The 26,251-nt window shown below is 42.9% G+C and overlaps 1 protein-coding gene across 2 annotated transcripts in view; it reads left to right on the forward strand.

Annotated features, from left to right (window-relative positions):
• The first annotated feature begins 1,586 nt into the window (after positions 1–1,586).
• Positions 1,587–26,251, forward strand: part of LOC121566355 (lissencephaly-1 homolog A) — a 55,928-nt gene continuing 31,263 nt past the window's right edge. Inside the window, exons 1-3 of one of the 2 annotated variants that reach the window (XM_041876442.2) lie at positions 1,587–1,871; positions 3,377–3,528; positions 17,315–17,627. In XM_041876442.2, coding sequence (XP_041732376.1) covers positions 17,596–17,627 — 32 coding nt within the window. In that variant the 5' untranslated portion in view covers positions 1,587–1,871; positions 3,377–3,528; positions 17,315–17,595. The remainder of the gene's footprint in view (positions 1,872–3,376; positions 3,529–17,314; positions 17,628–26,251) is intronic. The other variant, XM_041876441.2, reaches the window with a different exon arrangement.

Consider the following 26,251-nt stretch of genomic DNA (forward strand, 5'->3'; position numbering starts at 1 on the left):
CCTGAAAAATTGCAAAGACTGCTACTTGATGAACATTGGTGAACTTGTTGTAACCCTTAAATCTATTGTGTGAGACTTAGGCCATTTCTGATCGAATAAACTCGTTGAGAGTGATCAAAAATAATTTTGTCTGCCTAGAGATCAATTTTTTTTTTATGGATCATAATATCATGGTGCTTCTTTTCTATTTCATCACCAAGGCACTAATTCTTGTTGTTAAGCTGTAATTCTGTTCTAATTGTGTAGTAATATACCTCTTGATACATTCAAGTAATTGCATGAGAAACTGATTTGACTGTTCTTTAGATGTTTACTACCGTCTGCCCGGCTCAGATTCATTCAGTAGGGAGTGACAGACCTCCGGTTTATTTTATCAAAGCAAAGACAATGTATAACTTTATTGTCAATTTAACCATTTTAATTTCCAGATCATTCAAATTATGTATTGCTTCATCTTATGTAAACCCCTTGGTTTGTATGGATGGATGTCCTTTAAATTCTGAATGTCTTCAAATGTAGATAAGTACAATTACAAAACAAAGAACCTGAATGTTGAGTGAAATGTTTGTGCAAAATTACATTTTGAGAGTTTATTTACGACCATAAGGCCTTAAGGCATTGGAAAAGACACCTGTACATTCAAAGCTCTTAATCGATGTCACACATAGGAGACTGTTATTCCGTACATGTACACAAATGCATGTCGCGTTCTCCCCAATTTAAACAAAAATATGTTTATTTGTCTAGATGACATCTATTTACCTAAACAGCACACAATAAACTACCAATAGAGCTGTCTATTTACTACATAGAAAAATAGAAGGCTCTGACCATCAACATTTCATAGATGTACTGACACTGAGCTGGGTTGTCTCTGCCCTCTCGTCTAGTGGGGAGAAAAAGAGGATCTATGGGGCAAAGACAGTACAAATCTGGTCCCTATCACCTCAGTGTAGATGGCTGTCTAACGCACACTGATCAGCTTGCATTGTCTCTGTGTGGCACTCAAAACGAGGGTTTGTCTGTTTGAGGGTTTGTTTTTCTGTTTTCTTGAACAGATTAGATTTCTTCTGCACATTCTAGTGTTAAAAGTCTGCTTCCCTTGCTGTGTGGTACCTGTCTGTTGCTCTTTACAAAATAACAATCTAATTATTTTTGGTCGGAGTATACCTTTGTATTAAAATGAATAAAGAAAACTAGCAAATAACACTTGGCTTGGATTTTTAATAACTAATCATTTACACATTAGATTGAGAGGATGTTATCTGCTCTAATCAAACTTTGATTAAATGTATGAAATTATTCGAAGCTATCCAGCTTGTTGGACAGGCAATTAGATGCAATGATATTATCATGCATTTCAAGTGTAAAGACTGGATGCTTATTTTTGCTATCCTACTAGTGGACCTGTCACTCAAATGTTGCAGTATATAATTAATAGACCTATGGCACGTCATCAATAGAGATCCAGTTCTGATAACATTCTGGAATTTGAATATCCACTGACTGTAAACAGGCGTCAATGACGCACCATCGGCAGAGGCTGAGTAATGACGTGTAGTCAAAAATACTGAATGTTTATAGCTACTTATTAAGTAAAATTAGAGTAGTTTTCAGTGGGTGTATGCAAGAATGTATTTTTTTCAAAGTATGGCTGTGATCAAAGGCGTACGCGCGCGTCGCTGTCAGTTTGCGAACGCAAGCGCGTCCCCGATTCCGAAGGCGGCACGAAAAAACAAGGATTGCTAGAGAGAAAAGTCGGCATACTTTAACCTCGAGATCAGAAGGACCTTATTTTGGAACGAAAAACACGTCCTCTTGGCTTGTATAACTGTCCGAACTGGCGAAGGATCTTCAGGAAAAGCTATAGGGTAAGTTGTTTTGCATCAGATATTGAGTATCGATGAAATGCTAAGTGGGGAAAATGACGATGTGGCTGTATTTTTGCACCCCCTTTCTATGTCTCAAAATGGCGGACAGGCCGCTTGGAGCAGCAGGTAGCTGGCCATCAGAGTTGTACATGACTGTGCTAACCAACTAGTGGCACTGGTCAATTTGCATGTAAATAACTGTTATTAACCTGATTTAAGTTACTATTTGGTCCGAACTTGCATCTATTTTTCAAGTGTTATTGATTTAAATGTATTCGAAAATTTGATACCAACTTTCTAGCTCGCTAGCCAGCCAGGTAACTAGCTAACGTTAGTCAGTGGAAATCATTTTGACGTTAGCTAGCTAGGCTAACCGGCTGGCTAGCGGGCTTGTCAAACTCATCAATTATGTGTGTAGGTAGCTAGTTAACTAGTTTATGCACATACTTGACGCGATGCCTTTTTATCGATGTAACTAACTAGTTAATTAACTTTTTTAACTTATATTTTGCAAAGTGTATTGCCAATTGTTTCATTCAATTGAATTAATTTGTTGAACTCACATTCGAATTACTAGGCTGGCTAGCGTGCGCGCTCTAGGCTAGTCAACGTTGCGTTCGCCTCGCGATCATATGTAGGTCATGATTTGAGTGACAGTTATTTCACATACCAGCTACAAACTTATACCAACTAATGTGTGATATTGTCGAGCGTAAAACATCTAGGTATCTAACGTTACTTGATCACTGTGTGACAAGCTAGATAACTTTAGCTAGGTAACGTTACCCACGATTTTAGAATGTTCAATAATGGAAAAGGGCGTATACAATCAGTTGTATCATTATTTTGAAAGCTATTTAGGAGGTAGCTAGCTAAGTGATTTTAGCTAGTATTGTCCGAATGTCATGTGAAACATTAGATGTGGTCTGAAATGGACACTTTTTTTTTTAGCTCAGCTAGTTACCAAGCTAGTTGTGTTTCCTGTAGCCACTGGCTACGCTACTCCCTCCATCCATAACGTTACATCCATAACGTTACATCCAGTCAACTGGACAACTTTGATGAACGTTTTGTGATCTATCAAGGCTCTAGACCCGTAACGTCTTTACAGAAATCATTCTCTGCAAGTTGGCCCTGTTTCACGAATGATCTAAGTCTGAATGAATCCATGCAGTTTATAGAAATAAGGGTGGAGCACATCGGTGGAAAAAAAATAAGTTGAAGAAAAACTACAATTTGCCTTGACCAATAGCTTCAGCTTGAAACCTATGTTTTCTTCAATACTTTTATATTTTATTTTGGGATTGATGTCGATTGAGGATCGAATATAGTTTCAGTTTGATCACGTGGGTTGAAAGGCAGCGGTACCCTCCATTAGGTTAGAAAAGATGCCACCCCTCTCCTACTGCAGAATGGATCCTTCAGCCTGCATCTCTTTCCGCTGAAACTGACAAGTCACTCTCCTCCTCCCCGCCTTCTTGATGGTACCCCTATCGTGTTTGTAGCAGGATCCGTTGCTATGCAGTCCTCCTCCCCGAATGTATCATTTCATCTTGGCCAGACCAGAGCTTGGCTACACCTGTAAGGATTGCTGCACCAGCTGATGCAACCGAAATGAGGGGATTGTTTTAGCAGTGGAGCTTCAATTAATAACTTGGTAGCTATATTTTCTCCTTTACAGTTGTAGCTAATGTGGTTCTATGGTTTGTATGTCTATGCTGGTGGACCATACTTGATTGAATAGGCAAAGTCTCTTGATGTAAGCATTCAGATGTAAGTCGCTCTGGATAAGAGCGTCTGCTAAATGACTAAAATGTAAAAATGTTGAAGTTTTTTTTAATGAATGGGTAGTTTTAGAATATTTTAATAGGCTACTTGTTTGTGGTTGCAGGCTTGACAAATTTCCAGACAAATTTAGAAAATAAAGCAGATTATTAAAATCCTGAGAATATAAACACATGTGCGCCCACAAATGTATCTATTGTGCCAAATGGCTAATCAGTAATCATGGTATTTATGATTCTCATAATGGCCTCAATACACAAATGTTGTGATATTTGACTGTTATCCAAGAGGTGGGACTATGTTAACTTGACTGATTGTTTAATGACCTTTCAGTGTTTTGAGTGGTACCTGACCCATGGCAACATTGACAATTTGTGTTTTCAGGTTGCACAGGGGAGGATGTTTGATTCCTCTCTCTGTGGAGGAGGCGGCGGGAGGGAGGAGGAGAGAATGAGAGAGAGAGGGAGGGTGTGTCTTTTTCTTGTGAATGCAGAGTGCCTCACTAACACAGTCACCACCAGGTGCCCACATTACACTGTTTTGAGCTCCAGCCCAGAGGTCACAGTAGGACAGTGGCTGACCTTCAGCACAGGAGGACATGCCAGCCCAGCAGCCCCCCTCCTGTCTCTGGGTCTGGGACAGCCAGGTTGGGTTCACCTTCACATGACAGCTTAGTGCCACTGCTCATTTAATGGGTTTTGGATTGAAAATCAACAATTCCCAGCATATTATGTGAGGAGTTGGAAATCATCGCACTATTACTTATAAAACAGTCAAATCATTGCAATATTATCGAATAAAACTGACCCATCACCGCAGTACAAAAAGAGGGCTTGCAATTTCAACCAATCACTGTACATTTACCACATAATATGGTTCAATCAAGCCACCTGTCATCCCAAAAATGTCCCCTCGTCAGTGCATTTTCGCTAACAAATTGGACAAAATCATTGCATATTGCCATACAAAATGTCAGAATTGCTTCAGCAAAATCAAGCATTTTCCCCCTGCAAATATCACAAAAAATCCACCCAAATTCATGGAGAGACTGGGAAATATGGTGCCAGTATGCATGATAATATTTTCTCTGTCAGCTCATGCCATTGTTATATACAGTACCAGTCAAAAGTTTGGACACCTACTCATTCAATGGTTTTTCTTTATTTTTACTATTTTGTACATTGTAGAATAATAGTGAAGACATCGAAGCTATGAAATAACACACATGGAATCATGTAGTAACCAAAAAAGTGTTACACATCAAAATATATTTTATATTGAGATTCTTCAAAAAGCCACCCTTTGCTTTGAAGACAGCTTTGCAGACTCTTGGCATTCTCTCAACCAGCTTCACCTGGAAGGAGTTCGCACATATGCTGAGCACTTGTTGGCTGCTTTTCCTTCACCCTGCCCTCCGACTCATCTCAAACCATCTCAATTGGGTTGAGGTCAGGGGATTGTGGAGGCCAGGTCATCTGATACAGCTCTCCTTCTTGGTAAAATAGCCCTTACACAGCCTGGAGGTGTGTTGGGTCATTGTCCTGTTGAAAAAGAAATGATAGTCCCACTAAGCCCAAACCAGATGGGATGGCGTATCGCTGCAGAATGCTGTGGTAGCCATGCTGGTTAAGTTTGCCTTGAATTCTAAATAAATCACTGATAGTGTCACCAGCAAAGCACCCCCACACCATAACACCTCCTCCATGCGTTACGTTGGGAACTATACATGCAGAGATAATCCGTTCACCCACACAGCGTCTCACAAAGACATGCGGTTGGAACCAAAAATCTCCAATTTGGACTCCAGACCAAAGGACACATTTCCACGGATCTAATGTCCATTGCTCGTGTTTCTTGGCCCAAACAGGTCTCTTCTTATTGGTGTCCTTTAGTAGTGGTTTCTTTGCAGCAATTCGACCATGAAGGCCTGATTCACACAGTCTTCTCTGAACAGTTGATGTTGAAATGTGTCTGTTACTTGAACTCTGTGAAGCATTTATTTGGGCTGCTGTATCTGAGGCTGGTAACTAATGAACTTATCCTCTGCAGCAGAGGTAACTCTGGGTCTTCCATTCCTGTCGCAGTCCTCATGAGAGCTAGTTTCATCATAGCGCTTGATGGTTTTGGCAACTGCACTTGAAGAAACGTTCAAAGTTCTTAATGTTCCGTATTGACTGACCTTCATGTCTTAAAGTCATGATGGACTGTTGTTTCTCTTTGCTTATTTGAGCTGTTCTTGCCATAATATGGACTTGGTCTTTTACCAGATAGGGCTATCTTCTGTATCCCCCCTACCTTGTCACAACACAACTGATTGGCTCAAACGCATTAAGAAGGAAATACATGTAATAAATGAACGTTTAAGAAGGCACACCTGTTAATTGAAATGCAATCGAGGTGACTACCTCATGAAGCTGGTTGAGAGAATGCCAAGAGTGTGCAAAGCTGTCATGAAGGTAAAGGCTGGCTATTTGTGGTCCTCTGAAGCTCAATTGGTAGAGCATGGCGCTTGTAACGCCAGTGTAGTGGGTTCGATCCCCGGGACCACCCATACGTAAAAATGTATGCACGCATGACTGTAAGTCGCTTTGGATAAAAGCGTCTGCTAAATGGCATTATTATTATTATTATATTTGAAGAATCTCAAATATATTTTGATTTGTTTAACACTTTTTTTTGATTCCATATGTGTTATTTCGTAGTTGATGTCTTCACTATTATTCTACAATGAAAATATAAAGAACCCTTGAATGAGTAGGTGTGTCCAAACTTTTGACTGGTAATATATAAATGTGTGTATATCTCAGCAAAGAAGGAAACGTCCTCTCACTGTCAACTGTGTTTATTTTCAGCAAACTTAACGTGTAAATATTTGTATGAACATAACAAGATTCAACAACTGAGACATAAACTGAACAAGTTCCACAGACATGTAACAGAAATTGAATAATGTGTCCCAGAACAAAGGGGGGTCAAAAGTAACAGTATCTGGTGTGGCCACCAGCTGCATTAAGTACTGTAGTGCGTCTCCTCCTCATGGACTGCACCAGATTAGCCAGTTCTTGCTGTGAGATGTTACCCCACTCTTCCACCAAGGCACCTGCAAGTTCCCGGACATTTCTAGAGGGAATGGCCCTAGCCCTCACCCTCCAATCCAACAGTTCCCAGACGTGCTCAATGGGATTGAGATCCGGGCTCTTCGCTGGCCATGGCAGAACACTGACATTCCTGTCTTGCAGGAAATCACGCACAGAACGAGCAGTATGGCTGGTGGCATTGTCATGCTGGAGGGTCATGTCAGGATGAGCCTGCAGGAAGGGTACCACATGAGGGAGGAGGATGTTTTCCCTGTAACGCACAGCGTTGAGATTGCCTGCAATGACAACAAGCTCAGTCCGATGATGCTGTGACACACCGCCCCAGACCATGACGGACCCTCCACCTCCAAATCGATCCCGCTCCAGAGTACAGGCCTCGGTGTAACGCTCATTCCTTTGACGATAAACACGAATCCGACCATCACCCCTGGTGAGACAAAAACGCGACTCGTCAGTGAAGAGCACTTTTTGGCCAGTCCTGTCTGGTCCAGCGACGGTGGGTTTGTGCCCATAGGCAACGTTGTTGCAGGTCATGTCTGGTGAGGACCTGCCTTACAACAGGCCTACAAGCCCTTAGTCCAGCCTCTCTCAGCCTATTTTGAGGACAGTCTGAGCACTGATGGAGGGATTGTGCGTTCCTGATGTAACTCGGGCAGTTGTTGTTGCCGTCCTGTACCTGTCCCGCAGGTGTGATGTTCGGATGTACCGATCCTGTGCAGGTGTTGTTACACGTGGTCTGCCAGCTGTCTGTCCTGTCTCCCTGTAGCGCTGTCTTAGGCGTCTCACAGTACGGACATTGCAATTTATTGCCCTGGCCACATCTGCAGTTCACGCAGATGAGCAGGGACCCTGGGCATCTTTCTTTTGGTGTTTTTTAAGTCCGTAGAAAGACCTCTTTAGTGTCCTAAGCTTTCATAACTGTGACCTTAATTGCCTACAGTCTGTAAGCTGTTAGTGTCTTAAGGACAGTTCCACAGGTGTATGTCCATTAATTGTTTATGGTTCATTGAACAAGCATGGGAAACCAGTGTTTAAACCCTTTACAATGAAGATCTGTGAAATTATTTTGATTTTTACTAATTATCTTTGAAAGACAGGGTCCTGAAAAAGGGACGTTTCTTTTTTTGGTGTGTGTGTACAGTGAGGGGAAAAAAGTATTTGATCCCCTGCTGATTTTGTACGTTTGCCCACTGACAAAGAAATGATCAGTCTATAATTTTAATGGTAGGTTTATTTGAACAGTGAGAGACAGAATAACAACAAAAATCCAGAAAAACGCATGTCAAAAATGCTATAAATTGATTTGCATTTTAATGAGGGAAATAAGTATTTGACCCCCTCTCCATCAGAAAGATTTCTGGCTCCCAGGTGTCTTTTATACAGGTAACAAGCTGAGATTAGGAGCACACTCTTAAAGGGAGTGCTCCTAATCTCAGCTTGTTACCTGTATAAAAGACACCTGTCCACAGAAGCAATCAATCAATCAGATTCCAAACTCTCCACCATGGCCAAGACCAAAGATGTCAGGGACAAGATTGTAGACCGACACAAGGCTGGAATGGGCTACAAGACCATCGCCAAGCAGCTTGGTGAGAAGGTGACAACAGTTGGTGCGATTATTCGCAAATGGAAGAAACACAAAAGAACTGTCAATCTCCCTCGGCCTGGGGCTCCATGCAAGATCTCACCTCGTGGAGTTGCAATGATCATGAGAACGGTGAGGAATCAGCCCAAAACTACACGGGAGGATCTTGTCATGATCTCAAGGCAGCTGGGACCATAGTCACCAAGAAAACAATTGGTAACACACTACGCCGCGAAGGACTGAAATCCTGCAGCGCCCGCAATGTCCCCCTGCTCAAGAAAGCACATATGCAGGCCCGTCTGAAGTTTGCCAATGAACATCTGAATGATTCAGAGGAGAACTGGGTGAAAGTGTTGTGGTCAGATGAGACCAAAATGGAGCTCTTTGGCATCAACTCAACTCGCCATGTTTGGAGGAGGAGGAATGCTGCCTATGACCCCAAAGTAACCATCCCCACCGTCAAACATGGAGGTGGAAAGATTATGCTTTGGGGGTGTTTTTCTGCTAATGGGACAGGACAACTTCACCACATCAAAGGGACGATGGACGGGGCCATGTACCGTCAAATCTTGGGTGAGAACCTCCTTCCCTCAGCCAGGGCATTGAAAATGGGTCGTGGATGGGTATTCCAGCATGACAATGACCCAAAACACACGGCCAAGGCAACAAAGGAGTGGCTCAAGAAGAAGCACATTAAGGTCCTGGAGTGGCCTAGCCAGTCTCCAGACCTTAATCCCATAGAAAATCTGTGGAGGGAGCTGAAGGTTCGAGTTGCCAAACGTCAGCCTCGAAACCTTAATGACTTTGAGAAGATCTGCAAAGAGGAGTGGGACAAAATCCCTCCTGAGATGTGTGCAAACCTGGTGGCCAACTACAAGAAACGTCTGACCGCTGTGATTGCCAACAAGGGTTTTTCCACCAAGTACTAAGTCATGTTTTGCAGAGGGGTCAAATACTTATTTCCCTCATTAAAATGCAAATCAATTTATAACATTTTTGACATGCATTTTTCTGGATTTTTTTGTTATTCTGTCTCATTGTTCAAATAAATCTATCATTAAAATTATAGACTGATCATTTCTTTGTCAGTGGGCAAACGTACAAAATCAGCAGGGGATCAAATACTTTTTTCCCTCACTGTGTGTGTGTGTGTGTGTGTGTGTGTGTGTGTGTGTGGAACACTTAAACAACAAAATGTAACTCCAAGTCAATCACACTTCTGTGAAATCAAACTGTCCACTTAGGAAGCAACACTGATTGACAATACATTTCACATGCTGTTGTGCAAATGGTATAGACAACAGGTGGAAATTATAGGCAATTAGCAAGACACCCCCAATAAAGGACTGGTTTTGCAGGTGGTAACCACAGACCACTTCTCAGTTCCTATGCTTCCTGGCTGATGTTTTGGTCACTTTTGAATGCTGGCGGTGCTTTCACTCTAGTGGTAGCATGAGACGGAGTCTACAACCCACACAAGTGGCTCAGGTAGTGCAGCTCATCCAGGATGGCACATCAATGCGAGCTGTGGCAAGAAAGTTTGCTGTGTCTGTCAGCGTAGTGTCCAGAGCATGGAGGCGCTACCAGGAGACAGGCCAGTACATCAGGAGACGTGGAAGAGGCCGTAGGAGGGCAACAACCCAGCAGCAGGACTGCTACCTCCGCCTTTGTGCAAGGAGAAGCAGGAGGATCACTGCCAGAGCCCTGCAAAATGACCTCCAGCAGGCCACAAATGTGCATGTGTCTGCTCAAACGGTCAGAAACAGACTCCATGAGGGTGGTTTGAGGGCCCGACGTCCACGGGGGGTTGTGCTTACAGCCCAACACCGTGCAGGACGTTTGGCATTTGCCAGAGAACACCAAGATTGGCAAATTCGCCACTGGTGCCCTGTGCTCTTCACAGATGAAAGCAGGTTCACACTGAGCACATGTGACAGACGTGACAGAGTCTAGATACGCCGTGGAGAACGTTCTGCTGCCTGCAACATCCTCCAGCATGACCGGTTTGGCGGTGGGTCAGTCATGGTGTGGGGTGGCATTTCTTTGGTGGGCCGCACAGCCCTCCATGTGCTCGCCAGAGGTAGCCTGACTGCCATTAGGTACCGAGATGAGATCCTCAGACCCCTTGTGAGACCATATGCTGGTGCGGTTGGCCCTGGGTTCCTCCTAATGCAAGACAATGCTAGACCTCATGTGGCTGGAGTGTGTCAGCAGTTCCTGCAAGAGGAAGGCATTGATGCTATGGACTGGCCCGCCCGTTCCCCAGACCTGAATCCAATTGAGCACATCTGGGACATCATGTCTCGCTCCATCCACCAACGCCACGTTGCACCACAGACTGTCCAGGAGTTGGTGGATGCTTTAGTCCAGGTCTGGGAGGAGATCCCTCAGGGAGACCATCCGCCACCTCATCAGGAGCATGCCCAGGCGTTGTAGGGAGGTCATACAGGCACGTGGAGGCCACACACACTACTGAGCCTCATTTTGACTTGTTTTAAGGACATTACATCAAAGTTGGATCAGCCTGTATTGTGGTTTTCCACTTTAATTTTGAGGGTGACTCCAAATCCAGACCTCCATGGGTTGATAAATTTGATTTCCATTGATAATTTGTGTGATTTTTGTTGTCAGCACATTCAACTATGTAAAGAAAGTATTTAATAAGATTATTTCATTAATTCAGATCTAGGATGTGTTATTTTAGTGTCCCTTTTGAGCAGTGTATATACACATACGCGTTGTGTGTGTGTGTGTGTGTGTGTGTGTGTGTGTGTGTGTGTGTGTGTATATATATATATATATATCACACAGACACACACAGACAGTGGGGAGAAGAAGTATTTAATACACTGTCGATTTTGCAGGTTTTCCTACTTACAAAGCATGTAGAGGTCTAATTTTGATCATAGGTACAAAAATCCAGAAAATCACATTGTATGATTTTTAAGTAATTCATTTGCATTTTATTGCATGACAATGATTTGATCACCTACCAACCAGTAAGAATTCCGGCTCTCACAGACCTGTTAGTTTTTCTTTAAGAAGCCCTCCTGTTCTCCACTCATTACTCATCATTTTCTCGGCAGCAGGTAGCTTAGTGGTTAAGAGCGTTGTGCCAGTAACCGAAAGGTCGCTGGTTCTAATCCCAGAGCCAACTAGGTGGAAAATCTGTTGATGTGCCCTTGAGCAAGGCACTTAACCCTAATTGCTCCTGTAAGTCGCTCTGGATAAGAGCGTCTGCTAAATTACATAATAATAATAATTACCTGTATTAACTGCACCTGTTTGAACTCGTTACCTGTATAAAAGACACCTGTCCACACACTCAATCAAACAGACTCCAACCTCTCCACAATGGCCTAGACCAGAGAGCTGTGTAAGGACATCAGGGATAACATTGTAGACCTGCACAAGGCTGGGATGGGCTACAGGACAATAGGCAAGCAGCTTGGTGAGAAGGCAACAACTGTTGGCACAATTATTAGAAAATGGAAGAAGTTCAAGATGACGGTCAATCACCCTCGGTCTGGGGCTCCATGCAAGATCTCACTTTGTGGGGCATCAATGATCATGAGGAAGGTGAGGGATCAGCCCAGAACTACACGGCAGGACCTGGTCAATGACCTGAAGAGGCTGGGACCACAGTCTCAAAGAAACCCATTAGTAACACACTACGCCGTCATGGATTAAAATCCTGCAGCGCACGCAAGGTCCCCCTGCTCAAGCCAGCGCATGTCCAGGCCCGTCTGAAGTTTGCCAATGACCATCTGGATGATCCAGAGGAGGAATGGGAGAAGGTCATATGGTCTGATGAGACAAAAATAGAGCTTTTTGGTCTAAACTCCACTCGCCGTGTTTGGAGGAAGAAGAAGGATGAGTACAACCCCAAGAACACCATCCCAACCGTGAAGCATGGAGGTGGAAACATCATTCTTTGGGGATGCTTTTCTGCAAAGGGGACAGGACGAATGCACCGTATTGAGGGGAGGATGGATGGGGCCATGTATCGCGAGATCTTGGCCAACAACCTCCTTCCCTCAGTAAGAGCATTGAAGATGGGTCGTGGCTGGGTCTTCCAGCATGACAACGACCCAAAACACACAGCCAGGGCAACTAAGGAGTGGCTCCGTAAGAAGCATCTCAAGGTCCTGGAGTGGCCTATCCAGTCTCCAGACCTGAACCCAATAGAAAATCTTTGGAGGAAGCTGAAAGTCCGTATTGCCCAGCGACAGCCCCGAAACCTGAAGGATCTGGAGAAGGTCTGTAAGGAGGAGTGGGCCAAAATCCCTGCTGCAGTGTGTGCAAACCTGGTCAAGACCTACAGGAAACGTATGATCTCTGTAATTGCAAACAAAGGTTTCTGTACCAAATATTAAGTTCTGCTTTTCTGATGTATCAAATACTTATGTCATGCAATAAAATGCAAATTAATTACTTAAAAATCATACAATGTGATTTTCTGGAGTTTTGTTTTAGATTCCGTCTCTCACAGTTGAAGTGTACCTATGATAAAAATTACAGACCTCTACATGCTTTGTAAGTAGGAAAACCTGCAAAATCGGCAGTGTATCAAATACTTGTTCTCCCCGCTGTATATGTGTGTATATATGTGTGTTTGTATATGTAGCAGCTTGATTTCTGAATCATGTCAATGCATAACTAGAAATGGGAAGTGTCTTGATCCTTGATCTACACAGTGCACTGCATAGCCTACATGGAGGAATTGAAAATATGCTTAAAACCCTTAATTTGATATTTGTTCTGATCAGTTTAATGTTGGCCAACTTGGACTTGTTAAATAGCCTTATCTTATGTATTTTTGTTGCTTTAAAGCGCTTTGAGATTCTTTAGGTAATCAATAGCTCTATAAAAGTTTTTAATTTATTATCTTCTGCCAGTGGTTTAGCTAGTACTCACTGATATTTTGCCCTGGCCTGTAGCACAACCTCTCCTCTGACTTTCACAGAGTGCTGTCTACCACAGTGTTGCTACTGAGCACTCCCTCAGCGTATGTGTACTCTGATCTGCTAATCATGGCTCTTCTATCAGGGGACTCTGACAGTAGTGATGATGGCCAGACCCATGCTTTATTCACCTCTTTGCTTCTCGGCAGCGGCGGTGCACATTCAGTCACTGCACTCAAAATCATGGTTCCTCCCTCCTGCCATCTGTCTCAATTGGACTGCTTAAATATACATGGAAGGAGGAGGAGCCAACATTGAATGGACTTCTTCCACCACTCTCTTTAGGATGTGGATAGTCAACAAGGCTAAGACATGTTCAGTTTGTTATGTGTTACGTTTAAGAATGAATGCTTTATATGTATGAGTAGCAGCAGCCATCCATTGTATCCCTGGCTGCTTTAGGCTTCTCTCAGACCAGATAGCTTGGATAACAGCCATTGCAGCCAGCCCAGGTGATGACCTCTGGAAGACTGCATTGTGTGCCAGATGTTCAATCCCCTGTCATTATCAATTAGTGAAAAAGCGCTTCAAATAATTTCTGCAAGAGTGCCCTGCCTGCCTGCCTAGAAGAGACCTACTGTGCACAAGCTGGTAATTATTTACAGAATAACTAGCTCTGAAAATCCCATCTTTATGAATGTAGCCTAGGCTTTTTTATTTTTAAATTTTTAGAGGTTCTGGCTGTTCCAACTGTTATTTTAGAAGCTATTTCATTCACCCCCCCCCAGACCATGGTGTACTGAAATGTACCATGGAAACCGGTGATTGATTTAAAGTCCAAGTATTATAACCAGTTGCACTTTTAAGCCTTGTTTTGATGTCAGTTACTGCTTTTGGCGGGTCAATTAGGTAGTTGTAATTATCAGGGCCATATATCATGTTGTACATTATTGCCAGTAGCAGGGCTCTACGCTGACCTTTTTACAAGGAGCACATGTGCACCTAAGTAGATTTATTTTTTTGGAACACTATCAGAGAACCTTGGAGTAGGTTATTCTGGCTGGAATTGTTACACTCCTGCCATGTAAAAAATTACTGACATGGCAGATTCGGATGGGACAAAAAATTACAGTTGGGCTTGTGGACGTAATTACATTACCGACCACCCCCAGTAAAAATAATCCTGTCCGAATAGGGCTGAAGAAATGTAGGAGCGCATTGAAAAATATATTTATATTCAAAGCCATTTGGATTGATACGAGGGTCGATGATGACATTGAGTGGCAAGGAACAACAAAGGAATCATGCTATTGGGATTGGGACTTGGATGTGGGATTCTGGGAAAGGGAATGCAGTGATATTAGACTTGACCTTGGGCAGGGATTCTTCTAAATCCCTATTGCTGTATTCTTTGTGTGACAGTCTGATAGTGCTAATAAATACTACACGCTAAGTGTGTTCTGTGTTATTCCACCCTTTGTTTCCATCATTCCATAGTAGTGTACCACTGAAGCATTTACCATTCCTTTGTTCATGGCCTTGTTTTGTCAGACTTCAGAAAGGCGTTGACTAAAATGCAATATCAGTATACATTAGTATTGGAAGGATTAAGATGTTGATGAAATAAAGGTTATCTGTTGGGTTCTGTTAGCCTGTTGAATCATGCTTACCTCTATAGACTTTGATCTTTGCTATGCTGATGTAGGCCTACAGCTAATCTACTTGTCTGATTTATAATTTGCAGAATAATAAAATAGCCGTGTCGACTAGCCTACTAGTCTTAGGTGATTGTAAATCAAGTTATTGTAAAATGGTCGCACTGTAGAGCCCTGCCTGACCACCGAGAAATGTGTTTTTATATATTTTTTTTCTGCATGAGAAATGCAGAATTCTGCGTTAATGTGACTCCTGGACGCACACACAATCAATAACCGTCAGATAAATGGGTGCATCTAGCGGTAAGGCCTAGTCGGCAATCACCTCTTAAATCGTGGTGTGATGTGATCACATTTTATCCTAAGCCAATTGCCTCGATTGTGTTATTGTTCCAACAGTGTACTTACTACTGATGAAACAGCGCAATGAGAATGATAAAGCGCAATGTCTAGCACGATACACAAATTACACACTCAGAAACCAGCTATTAAGAGTAAAAAATATACAGTATGGAAAATCTATGTGTTAGATTGCACTACAGTCATTTAGCAGAGGCTCTTATCCAGAACAAATGTACACCTTTCATGTTGCCAGCCATGAACCCTCTGCCCCTGCCTGGGGTGTATGACAAATGGGAGCAACCAATGCAGTGTTTTATCTGCAACGTTGTGAACGATTCACCTCACTGAATAAACCCGTGAGACTTTTCCCCTGCAGTCAGTGTATGACCGGGTGATTACCGCTTGCATGGTGATGAAATCAGTGTTCATTGGTCAGGTGGTGCCCAGGGCACTTAACATTCACAGCAGAGTCCAGGCCAAAGCCCCACGCCTCTTTCCTCTAGCTATCTGCTGCTGGTAACCAATTCTGACTGCTCTGTTACATCAGTGTCAAATCCACCAACCGCTGATAAAAAAGAACAACCGTTTCCGTTCGTTATATTCCTCATTGCTGATTTTGTGTAGAATTTATTGACTAGGCTATCTCTAGATTTGATGTAGGTTCTTCTCATGCTGCTCTCTCAAATGGTTCCCTTTCTCTTGCTAAAAAATAGGCCTACTTTCTACTGTCTGCAAATAGCAACAGGTGGAAATTCCCCAGCCTTAGGATCACCTAGGCTACATGTTGACTGATATAAGGAATGCATTGGATGTTCCTCCATTAGGTTACATCTTTTAGGATGTTTTCTAGTTACCATGGGGCTCTGTGCCTTTAGGTCACCCTGTCGTAGGTGCTATGTTGAAGCAAAGGCTGGAATTGATCTTCTCTTCCAATGCTCTCCTTGCTTTCCTCTGTCGTTGTTGAGAAGGAGATGAGGAGCAGGGACATGAGGAATGCACTGGAGGAGAAGAAGCCCAGGAATCAAGGAAAATACTGCTGTGTTTTGTTTACTAATCTGGGTGAGACAACGTGATCCTGCTCCCAGTAGACTAAGAGGCTTACCGTGGCTGATGACCGTGGCTGGCACCTCAGGTTAATCCCAAGTACCATCAACTGGCTCCTGAGTGTACACTATGTTTTCCTGTAGGATGATCCTTGAGACGCACTAAAGCCCTCTTAAATTGATTTTGTGTGAAGTAGTGGATAAGATGTGTTGAAACCATGAGACCAAAAAGGCCACTGATTTGATTATTTTATTAATTCAATTATTTGAGCCCTGTTGTTTTGAAGCCCTTGTCAGTTGATTTCATATGAATTGTTATCAGCCAATTCTGAGGGAACCGGGAGAAGTGAAATGAGTTTGGGACTGCCTGGAGATTTGGCTGCACAGACAACCGTTACTCTGTCCTGCTTTTTACTGTTCTGTTGGACAGTCGTTGGTATGGGAACTGAAGTTGGCTGCTTGAATCTGGGTCATCTCTCTACTCTACATGTGGTAGGATCTCCCTACAGGGGGAACCAAGGGCTCCAGACTAAACGGTCACCGTGACATGACCAGGCTGCCTCATAGTGATCCAATTTACATTTTAGTCATGGGTGTTGGTGGCGGGAAGGTAGAAGAGTGGGGTTACTGGGAGAGTTGAACAGGTGAAACACCTGATGAAAATGAGGATGTTTTTAACTCTGGCTGGGTGTCACATTATAATAATATACCTGTAAGGCTTGTTGGAGAATGGGTCAATACATTCTATTGATGCAACAGAGGTCAGCTGCATTATTGTGACCTCTCCTTATCTTTCTGGCTCTCAGTAGTGTGATGAGAAGAGCTGGCTTTAGACACAGATGCTCTTTACTGTCATATGAATGTTCTCGTCCCTATCCGCCCTCTCTGACTGTTCTTCTATCGGGTGTCTGTTATGCATTCATAATACTGACCTCTCTTTTTCGCTCCTATTTTCTTGCTCTCTTTCTCTCTACTTCTCCCTCTACTTTCTCTCTCCTCACTCATATTCTCCCCTCTCTCTCTCTTTCCAGATGCAGTTTAGAACTGACTGGTAACCCTTCTGCAGGCGTTCCTCTCGTCTCGTTTTTGGAGCCAGAGCTTTTGGGGGGCAGAGTCCTGCGTTAGTGGCAGAGCCTCCATCCCCCAGTTAGCCGGAGTCGTCATTGTGCATCGGAACACTGTCGCTGTCGGAAGTGTGTGTCTGGTGTTGGTTGGATTGAACTGATCTTCTGACCGGGGAAACCGCAGCAGCTGCAAGCCACGCCCTCTGCTCGACCACCCCTGGCCCCGCCTACATCTCCCTGCCTCCACCATGGTGCTGTCACAACGGCAACGAGACGAGCTGTGAGTAACGCACACACACGACCAACAATGTTAAAACACAGACACACAATCCACAATGTTGTTGCAATAACTAGCTGAGCTGCTGTTTCTTTGATATCCACCACCAGCTGTTCTTTAGAGCAGCCCTGAATAACACAGCCATGTGACATCAGCAGTACCTGTGACGGTCAGGGACTGTGGCTGGTGAATGTCTTTAGTACGTGGGCTAGAAGTCACATGAGCTCAATACATGCATCTGTGTTCAAAAAGGAGGGAAAGCAGGTGAACACTGAAAATTGTGTTCCTTCCTATCCCCCCTGCGAATTGCAAACCTTGTTAACCATTCGATCCATTCCAGAGACTAAAAGCAACAGCTCTAGCTAGTAGTTAACATTGTTCTCGTCAGACAGACATGGATGCAGTGAAGGAAAATGCCCACTCACTCACAGCACAAGATGTGCGTAGATAATTTTTTGGTGTCTAACCAACCCTGCGGTGTCTGTAACCCTGCGGTGTCTATGAACTTGGGAATTAACCCCTGAGGCGGGGATAAGAGGGTTAACACAGCCCTGTGTCTGATCAGATACATGATGAGAGGTGTGAGAGAGAAGGTTACGATATATGGGGAGGGGGTGTGTGTGAGAGTAGGGCTGTTGCCGTGACCGTATTACCGCCACACCGGCGGTCACAAGTCATGAAGGCAGTCAAATTCCATGTGAACGTTTAGTCACGATAATTAGGCTTCTCCAAGCTCTGATGCTGCTGATTTGTCATTAGTAGCCTACCAAACTTGCTAACTGCCTGGTACTCAGCACTCTTGTCCCTCTAATCACTCTGACATCAATGCAAATGTCTTCGAAAATCTCATCAAACAATTGATGAGAGCCCATGAGCTCATGTTGCGCAACATTTCAATAGGCTATGCAATTGTGTGAGAATAGAGTGATGTCCTCTACTGAAAAGAGGAGGATCAGCTTTCTATAGGCTAGGCCTACTAGATTTATTTTTCAACTTTCCAAAAATTAAGCACATTGCTTATATTTACAACAGGAGTATAGCCTACCTGGCTGGCATGAAAATAAACCACGGGGAAAAGCGCATAGATTACATGTATTTTTTCCCGCTGCCCCTGTTTCGATACAGGTGCATGATAATGGTCCATTCTAAATCAAAACAAATTTCTCACATATTATTTAGTATATGTAAAGACACGATTAAATCAAGAGTAGTCTGATGGGTGACAATATTGACTTATCACTTGTGAATTATATACAGTGGGGAAAAAAAGTATTTAGTCAGCCACCAATTGTGCAAGTTCTCCCACTTAAAAAGATGAGAGAGGCCTGTAATTTTCATCATAGGTACATGTCAACTATGACAGACAAAATGAGAAAAAAAAATCCAGAAAATCACATTGTAGGATTTTTAATGAATTTATTAGCAAATTATGGTGGAAAATAAGTATTTGGTCAATAACAAAAGTTTCTCAATACTTTGTTATATACCCTTTGTTGGCAATGACACAGGTCAAACGTTTTCTGTAAGTCTTCACAAGGTTTTCACACACTGTTGCTGGTATTTTGGCCCATTCCTCCATGCAGATCTCCTGTAGAGCTGTGATGTTTTGGGGGCTGTTGCTGGGCAACACGGACTTTCAACTCCCTCCAAAGATTTTCTATGGGGTTGAGATCTGGAGACTGGCTAGGCCACTCCAGGACCTTGAAATGCTTCTTACGAAGCCACTCCTTCGTTGCCGGGCAGTGTGTTTGGGATCATTGTCATGCTGAAAGACCCAGCCGCGTTTCATCTTCAATGCCCTTGCTGATGGAAGGAGGTTTTCACTCAAAATCTCACGATACATGGCCCCATTCATTCTTTCCTTTACACGGATCAGTCGTCCTGGTCCCTTTGCAGAAAGACAGCCACAAAGCATGATGTTTCCACCCCCATGCTTCACAGTAGGTATGGTGTTCTTTGGATGCAACTCAGCATGCTTTGTCCTCCAAACACGACGAGTTGAGTTTTTACCAAAAAGTTCTATTTTGGTTTCATCTGACCATATAACATTCTCCCAATCCTCTTCTGGATCATCCAAATGCACTCTAGCAAACTTCAGACGGGCCTGGACATGTACTGGCTTAAGCAGGGGGACACGTCTGCACTGCAGGATTTGAGTCCCTGGCGGCGTAGTGTGTTACTGATGGTAGGCTTTGTTACTTTGGTCCCAGCTCTCTGCAGGTCATTCACTAGGTCCCCCCGTGTGGTTCTGGGATTTTTGCTCACTGTTCTTGTGATCATTTTGACCACGGGTGAGATCTTGCGTGGAGCCCCAGATCGAGGGAGATTATCAGTGGTCTTGTATGTCTTCCATTTCCTAATAATTGCTCCCACAGTTGATTTCTTCAAACCAAGCTGCTTACCTATTGCAGATTCAGTCTTCCCAGCCTGGTGCAGGTCTACAATTTTGTTTCTGGTGTCCTTTGACAGCTCTTTGGTCTTGGCCATAGTGGAGTTTGGAGTGTGACTGTTTGAGGTTGTGGACAGGTGTCTTTTATACTGATAACAAGTTCAAACAGGTGCCATTAATACAGGTAACGAGTGGAGGACAGAGGAGCCTCTTAAAGAAGAAGTTACAGGTCTGTGAGAGCCAGAAATCTTGCTTGTTTGTAGGTGACCAAATACTTATTTTCCACCATAATTTGCAAATAAATTCATAAAAAATCCTACAATGTGATTTTCTGGATTTTTTCCCCTCAATTTGTCTGTCATAGTTGACGTGTACCTATGATGAAAATTACAGGCCTCTCACATCTTTTTAAGTGGGAGAACTTGCACAATTGGTGGCTGACTAAATACATTTTTTCCCCACTGTATTATCACTTGTGAATGATGCCCAGCATAAGAAACTTTTTTTTGCAACTTTTTCTAATCATAGTCGCACACCTCATGTAGCCTAGCCCATAGGCCTATATGTTTTAATAAGGTTTGTGTCAGAACTGAAGTGGCCAAATAACTTCTTAAAATTAAGCACGTTAATCCGCTTTACAAGGGGTGTAGAGTTTAAATTTTTTACATAAGCAGCGATTGAGTTTCAAGTTTGGGGAAGATAATTTTCACCATAAAAATGCGCCTTTATAATAAAAGCATTACATGCATAATCGCATTTGTGGTCACTTTTGATAATGGTGTTTTCCCGCTAATGGAACATTCTTGCTTAAAGCCTACTGCCGTGTGCTCATTGCTGCACTTATAATGTGAAGAAATAGCCTAATAGTATCTGAGGTTGGCTTGGGGTATGGGGATTACAGATCTATAGGAGAGCAGAGGGGAGAGATGTGTTAAAGGTTATGCGTTTAATTAACACTCAGTAATCTCAGGGGTTGCGTTAATGCAGAAGTCTGCGTGGAAAAAAGAGAACGCATATCTAAAATGCTTGTTATTGAAATAATAAGCACTCGTTGTCAATAAAATTGTTGCATTCGCGAACCGGCATTCTATCAGCAGACCGCACTCTGACTGACGTGTAGACACTTTTCTCCAGTAACTTCAAACAAAACATTAGGAAATGTAGCTGGCTACATTCTTTCTATGATAAACATTAGAAATATGATGATCATGTGTAGTTATTGCAAAAAAATACCTTGCTTTTTCATTGTAAGCTAATTTACTTTTAGCAAGCTATGTGAGGCTGCTAGCCAAATAGCATTGCACTTCTGTTGTCATCTGATGAAAATGAAGCTATTTTCTACCGAATGTGTTGCAGTAATGTTTTTTTCTGCGAAGGAAAACTAGTTACGCCCCTGATCACTCTATTTAAGCAATAATAAAAAAAAACATTTAACCTGTGTTTTAATATTGACATTTTAAGATGCAGATTTTTTTATGGTCTGCGTTTTGAAAATGCTGATTTCTGAAACCTAACGTGACCCCTGATTCTAATGAAAATATTGATGTGTTAGCAAGAGTTAGCCTAACCCTGAATTTATTTGGATTGATGAACTAGGTTAGTGCTGTTACCATATCTGTAATGAGATGGGTTGACTATAAATGTGGTGGTCCTTCACATGACAGAACATAACACTCGTCATACTCTTGACAATGTGTTTCTGTGTTTTAGTTTAGCCTCACAGACGCAGGGCCAGCCGAACTCTCAGTATCGCTATCGAGTGTTCCGTTGGAATTCTAATCCTCCATGCTCCTTATTCAGAACACTGAGCAGGCTCCTCACATTCTACTCCATTATGTAACGCCTGGACGGACACACACGCACACACACACAAAATACAGGAACCAGTATGGGACCATTGCCCCATGTGAGCTGCCAGGCCGACGAGGAGCGGCATCTGTTGCATTGCATCTAATGGGGCGTCCTTTGGCCCTAGTGTTTTAAGAGGAGGCTCTTGACAGTAAAACACTGTGTGACCGACCAACTGCCGCTCCCGCTCTGTCTGTGTTCTGTGAAACCTGGTGGGAAACCGGGCGGCCATCTTGAGTCCTTACAGCTAAAACAATGGACTGACTGGGGGGAAATGGTGACTGTTACCAGCTGACTGCCCGCCTGGCTCCTCAGTACTCTATGACCCCCGTTCCCCTCCCTCACCTTCTTCATGGTTTATTTGTTGTCAAGCTGCACACAAATAGTTATTGTTCCCGTTCTATTGAAAACTTCCGCACCCCCTCCATATATTTTTGTGTCCCAACTCAACTGTCAGATTGAGCTGGAGAGAGAAATGTGTGAAAGCTTCTTTAAATTGCTAATGCTTTTTGAAAGAGAGTCTAGTAGAACAAGGATGTTTGGCTCACTGGTGATATAAGACATGCCACCATAGAGATTGTTAGTTCATGGAGAAAGAATGGGGAAGACATTTCTGTGTGCTTGTTTTTAGACTTAATATACTTTTTTTTTAACAAACTTTGTGGTTCTTGGAGATAAATTTGCAATAGCAACTGAATTCCTCACTGTTACAGTGAGGGGGGGAAAAAGTATTTGATCCCCTGCTGATTTTGTACGTTTTCCCACTGACAAAGACATGATCAGTCTATAATTTTAATGGTAGGTTTATTTGAACAGTGAGAGACAGAATAACAACAAAAAGATCCAGAAAAACGCATGTCAAAAATGTTATAAATTGATTTGCATTTTAATGAGGGAAATAAGTATTTGACCCCTCTGCAAAACATGACTTAGTACTTGGTGGCAAAACCCCTTGTCATGTTTTGCAGAGGGGTCAAATACTTATTTCCCTCATTAAAATGCAAATCAATTTATAAAATTTTTGACATGTGTTTTTCTGGATTTTGTTGTTGTTATTCTGTCTCTCACTGGTCAAATAAACCTACCATTAAAATTATAGACTGATCACGTCTTTGTCAGTGGGCAAACGTACAAAATCAGCAGGGGATCAAATACTTTTTTCCCTCACTGTAGATGTAAATGATCTATCTGTCTGTCACCTTATTCTGAAAACATAAATATTTTTTGTCGTAAGTGTCAAGCCTATTTGTCAGATGTAACAATTATTAATTTTTTCACAACTAGTCCTTTTCTATTCTTATTTCCAGAAGCAATGAAAAGCACATTTGTTTTTCCTGGGTCACTGGATTCAAGCCCAGAGACCACGGCGGTAAAAATAGATGTTCCCCCTGCCCCAGACCTGCTGGCAGGAGGCAGACATGTGCAGATGGGCCAAGTTCAAGCTTCTTAATTTTTTCCTGCTTCACAAAGAACTTCTCTTTAGTCTTTTCCAGGTCTTTTAGTCAAATATTTTTCATGTGACTGTGTTCCTTCTCAGCTGCCCCCACTAGCTGTGACTGCTCTGACGTAGGTGATCATGAATGTTACAGATTATTAACAGTGAAAGTACATTGTACAGTCTGAGGCTAATGGTACAGAATAGCACTGAGGACAGAACAGAGTGACACTCATACAGATCTTTGATCCGCTTCTATGTGACCGACTGGAAAAGGAGGCCAATTTTAAATCAATGTCATTTTTCAGTCTTGATTGTTACTTAACTCTTTGATTCATTTTAGGTTCTATGGCTTTTATTTTTGGGGTAGCTAAGCTCCTCGTCTCACCCTGTGGAATTGTCAGGTGACTTTCCTGAATATGTTAAAAATGGAGACGTCATCAAATGTATGACAATTAACACATTCTGTTGGCAGGTACGTTGCTGTAATGGTACAACAAGCTCAATCACTCCCTGTACTCTGTATTGGGTGTGGCAGCTGGCTTCTATAGGAAATTGCTCACGTGTCCATCTTGTCTACACACACTCCTGTGGCGTGCTCCTGGTGTACTGTGTATCCAGTGTTGCTAGGTGGGCCGGCAGGGGTCCATCATCAATATGGATCTAATATCCAGCCCGTCAGACAGACACAGACGGATTGTGTAGGGACACCACTGTTCTAACTTCACTGAAAAATGCTGGTGCTCAGACTGCCATGAAAACATAGCATACATTTCTCAGAGCATATTTCTTGAAACCTGTTCCTGTTGTGTTGTTACAGAGGATGTTTTTAAGTCTGCTTGTTGAACCTAGTGCATGAAACGTGGAACAAATGTGCTTTGTATGCATTACACAAGCATGTAGTGTATTTTAGCAGGCTAATTTAACTGAACCTGGCTTTTGTGGGTCTTTCTGCTAGCCCTCTTTGCTGCTGAAAGCTGAATACATGAGTTGGTAATCTAAAGCCTCCTGAATCCTGGTAGGTCAACTCCGCTCTCCCTTTCTCCTCACCCTCTCTCTTGCTCGCTCCTCTCTCCCATTTCTCTCTCTCTCTCCCACCCTCTCTTTTTCTCTCCCTCTCCTCCTGTAGTCTTACTCAGGCTGAACAATGTAAAGGCCGGTTGGTTTAGTCTGTGCCCTTGACTCCTGAGAGGTGTGGCTCTGTAGAGCCCACCAAATCCCATTTATGCCTGCTGCTAGTGGAAGAGGCCGTTTGTTGTATGAAGAATTAGCTCTTCATACTCCATCTACAGCAGATTGTGTTCACCATGCATATTATGTGTGTGGCGTGTATTTACAGCTGACTCAACAGTTTTCAAGCTAGACACACACAAACACACACCTCACCTCCATGTGTTGTAGAGCTCACTGACTCTCCTCCAACTAGCACATCAGTACCATGTCATTGCCTCTGTATGTGGTGTGGAAACTGACTTGGCTGGTACTGGTAAATACTATGGTCAGAATTACCTTCATATCAGTCCCTTTCCCTGTGCAGATTCACAGCTTTTTAGATAGCCGTCTGGAGTTCTGTCCTACCCTGAGGGATGAACCATGCTGTTATCCTCTAATGTGATCCCAAACCAGTCAATTCCATTTTAACTGTAGCCTCCACTGCTAAAGGGGGTGCATTAGCTGGCTGAGTATAGACCGTGACATACCCACCTATCTCACAGACAGATAATAAGTTAACTAGGCCTACTTTATGGTGTTGTTGTTATTATTAAAAGCGCGGAGGCTAAATGAAGGGCATAAAACCATGATATGTATCAATTTATCCTCTATTTGAATTTAATTCAACCTTCTCTTAGTAAATGGGTTTGTGGATTAATTGGCTAGTTAAGTGATTGATCGCTGCAGGTATGAAGACTGTTAATTACCACTGTCTAATTACCAAGACATGGGGCCAGTCTCAAATTGTACCCTATTCCCTATATAGTGCAATACATTAGGCCAGAGCTTCCTATTCCCCATGCCAGAGCCCTATGAGACACTGGTCAAAAGCAGTACACTAATATAGAATAGGGAGCTATTTTGGATGCAAGCCTGGAGTAGCCCAACCCCACCTATCAGATGCATTCAGCTGGACAGAATTCGTAAGACTGACTGGTCTTTTTCATGGACATTTTAGGGTTGCCCCCAGGGATACAACCGTAAAGACCCAATCCTGTTTTATGAGTGGTTCAAACCCCTGAAGGTTAGTAGAGGCAACTAGTCCTCTCCTACACATTCTCAGGGAACTGTTGAATACAGTACATACAGTGAGGGGAAAAAAGTATTTGATCCCCTGCTGATTTTGTATGTTTGCCCACTGACAAAGACATGATCAGTCTATAATTTTAATGGTAGGTTTATTTGAACAGTGAGAGACAGAATAACAAAACAAAAAATCCAGAAAAATGCATGTCAAAAATGTTATAAATTGATTTGCATTTTAATGAGGGAAATAAGTATTTGACCCCTCTGCAAAACATGACTTAGTACTTGGTGGCAAAACCCTTGTTGGCAATCAGAGGTCAGACGTTTCTTGTAGTTGGCCACCAGGTTTGCACACATCTCAGGAGGGATTTTGTCCCACTCCTCTTTGAAAGTCATTAAAGTTTCGAGGCTAACGTTTGGCAACTCGAACCTTCAGCTCCCTCCACAGATTTTCTATGGGATTAAGGTCTGGAGACTGGCTAGGCCACTCCAGGACCTTAATGTGCTTCTTCTTGAGCCACTCCTTTGTTGCCTTGGCCGTGTGTTTTGGGTGATCGTCATGCTGGAATACCCATCCACGACCCATTTTCAATGCCCTGGCTGAGGGAAGGAGGTTCTCACCCAAGATTTGACGGTACATGGCCCCGTCCATCGTCCCTTTGATGTGGTGAAGTTGTCCTGTCCCATTAGCAGAAAAACACCCCCAAAGCATAATCT

The sequence above is a fragment of the Coregonus clupeaformis genome, chromosome 5 (genome assembly GCF_020615455.1).
Source record: "Coregonus clupeaformis isolate EN_2021a chromosome 5, ASM2061545v1, whole genome shotgun sequence".
In the NCBI taxonomy this organism is placed as follows: Eukaryota; Metazoa; Chordata; class Actinopteri; order Salmoniformes; family Salmonidae; genus Coregonus; species Coregonus clupeaformis.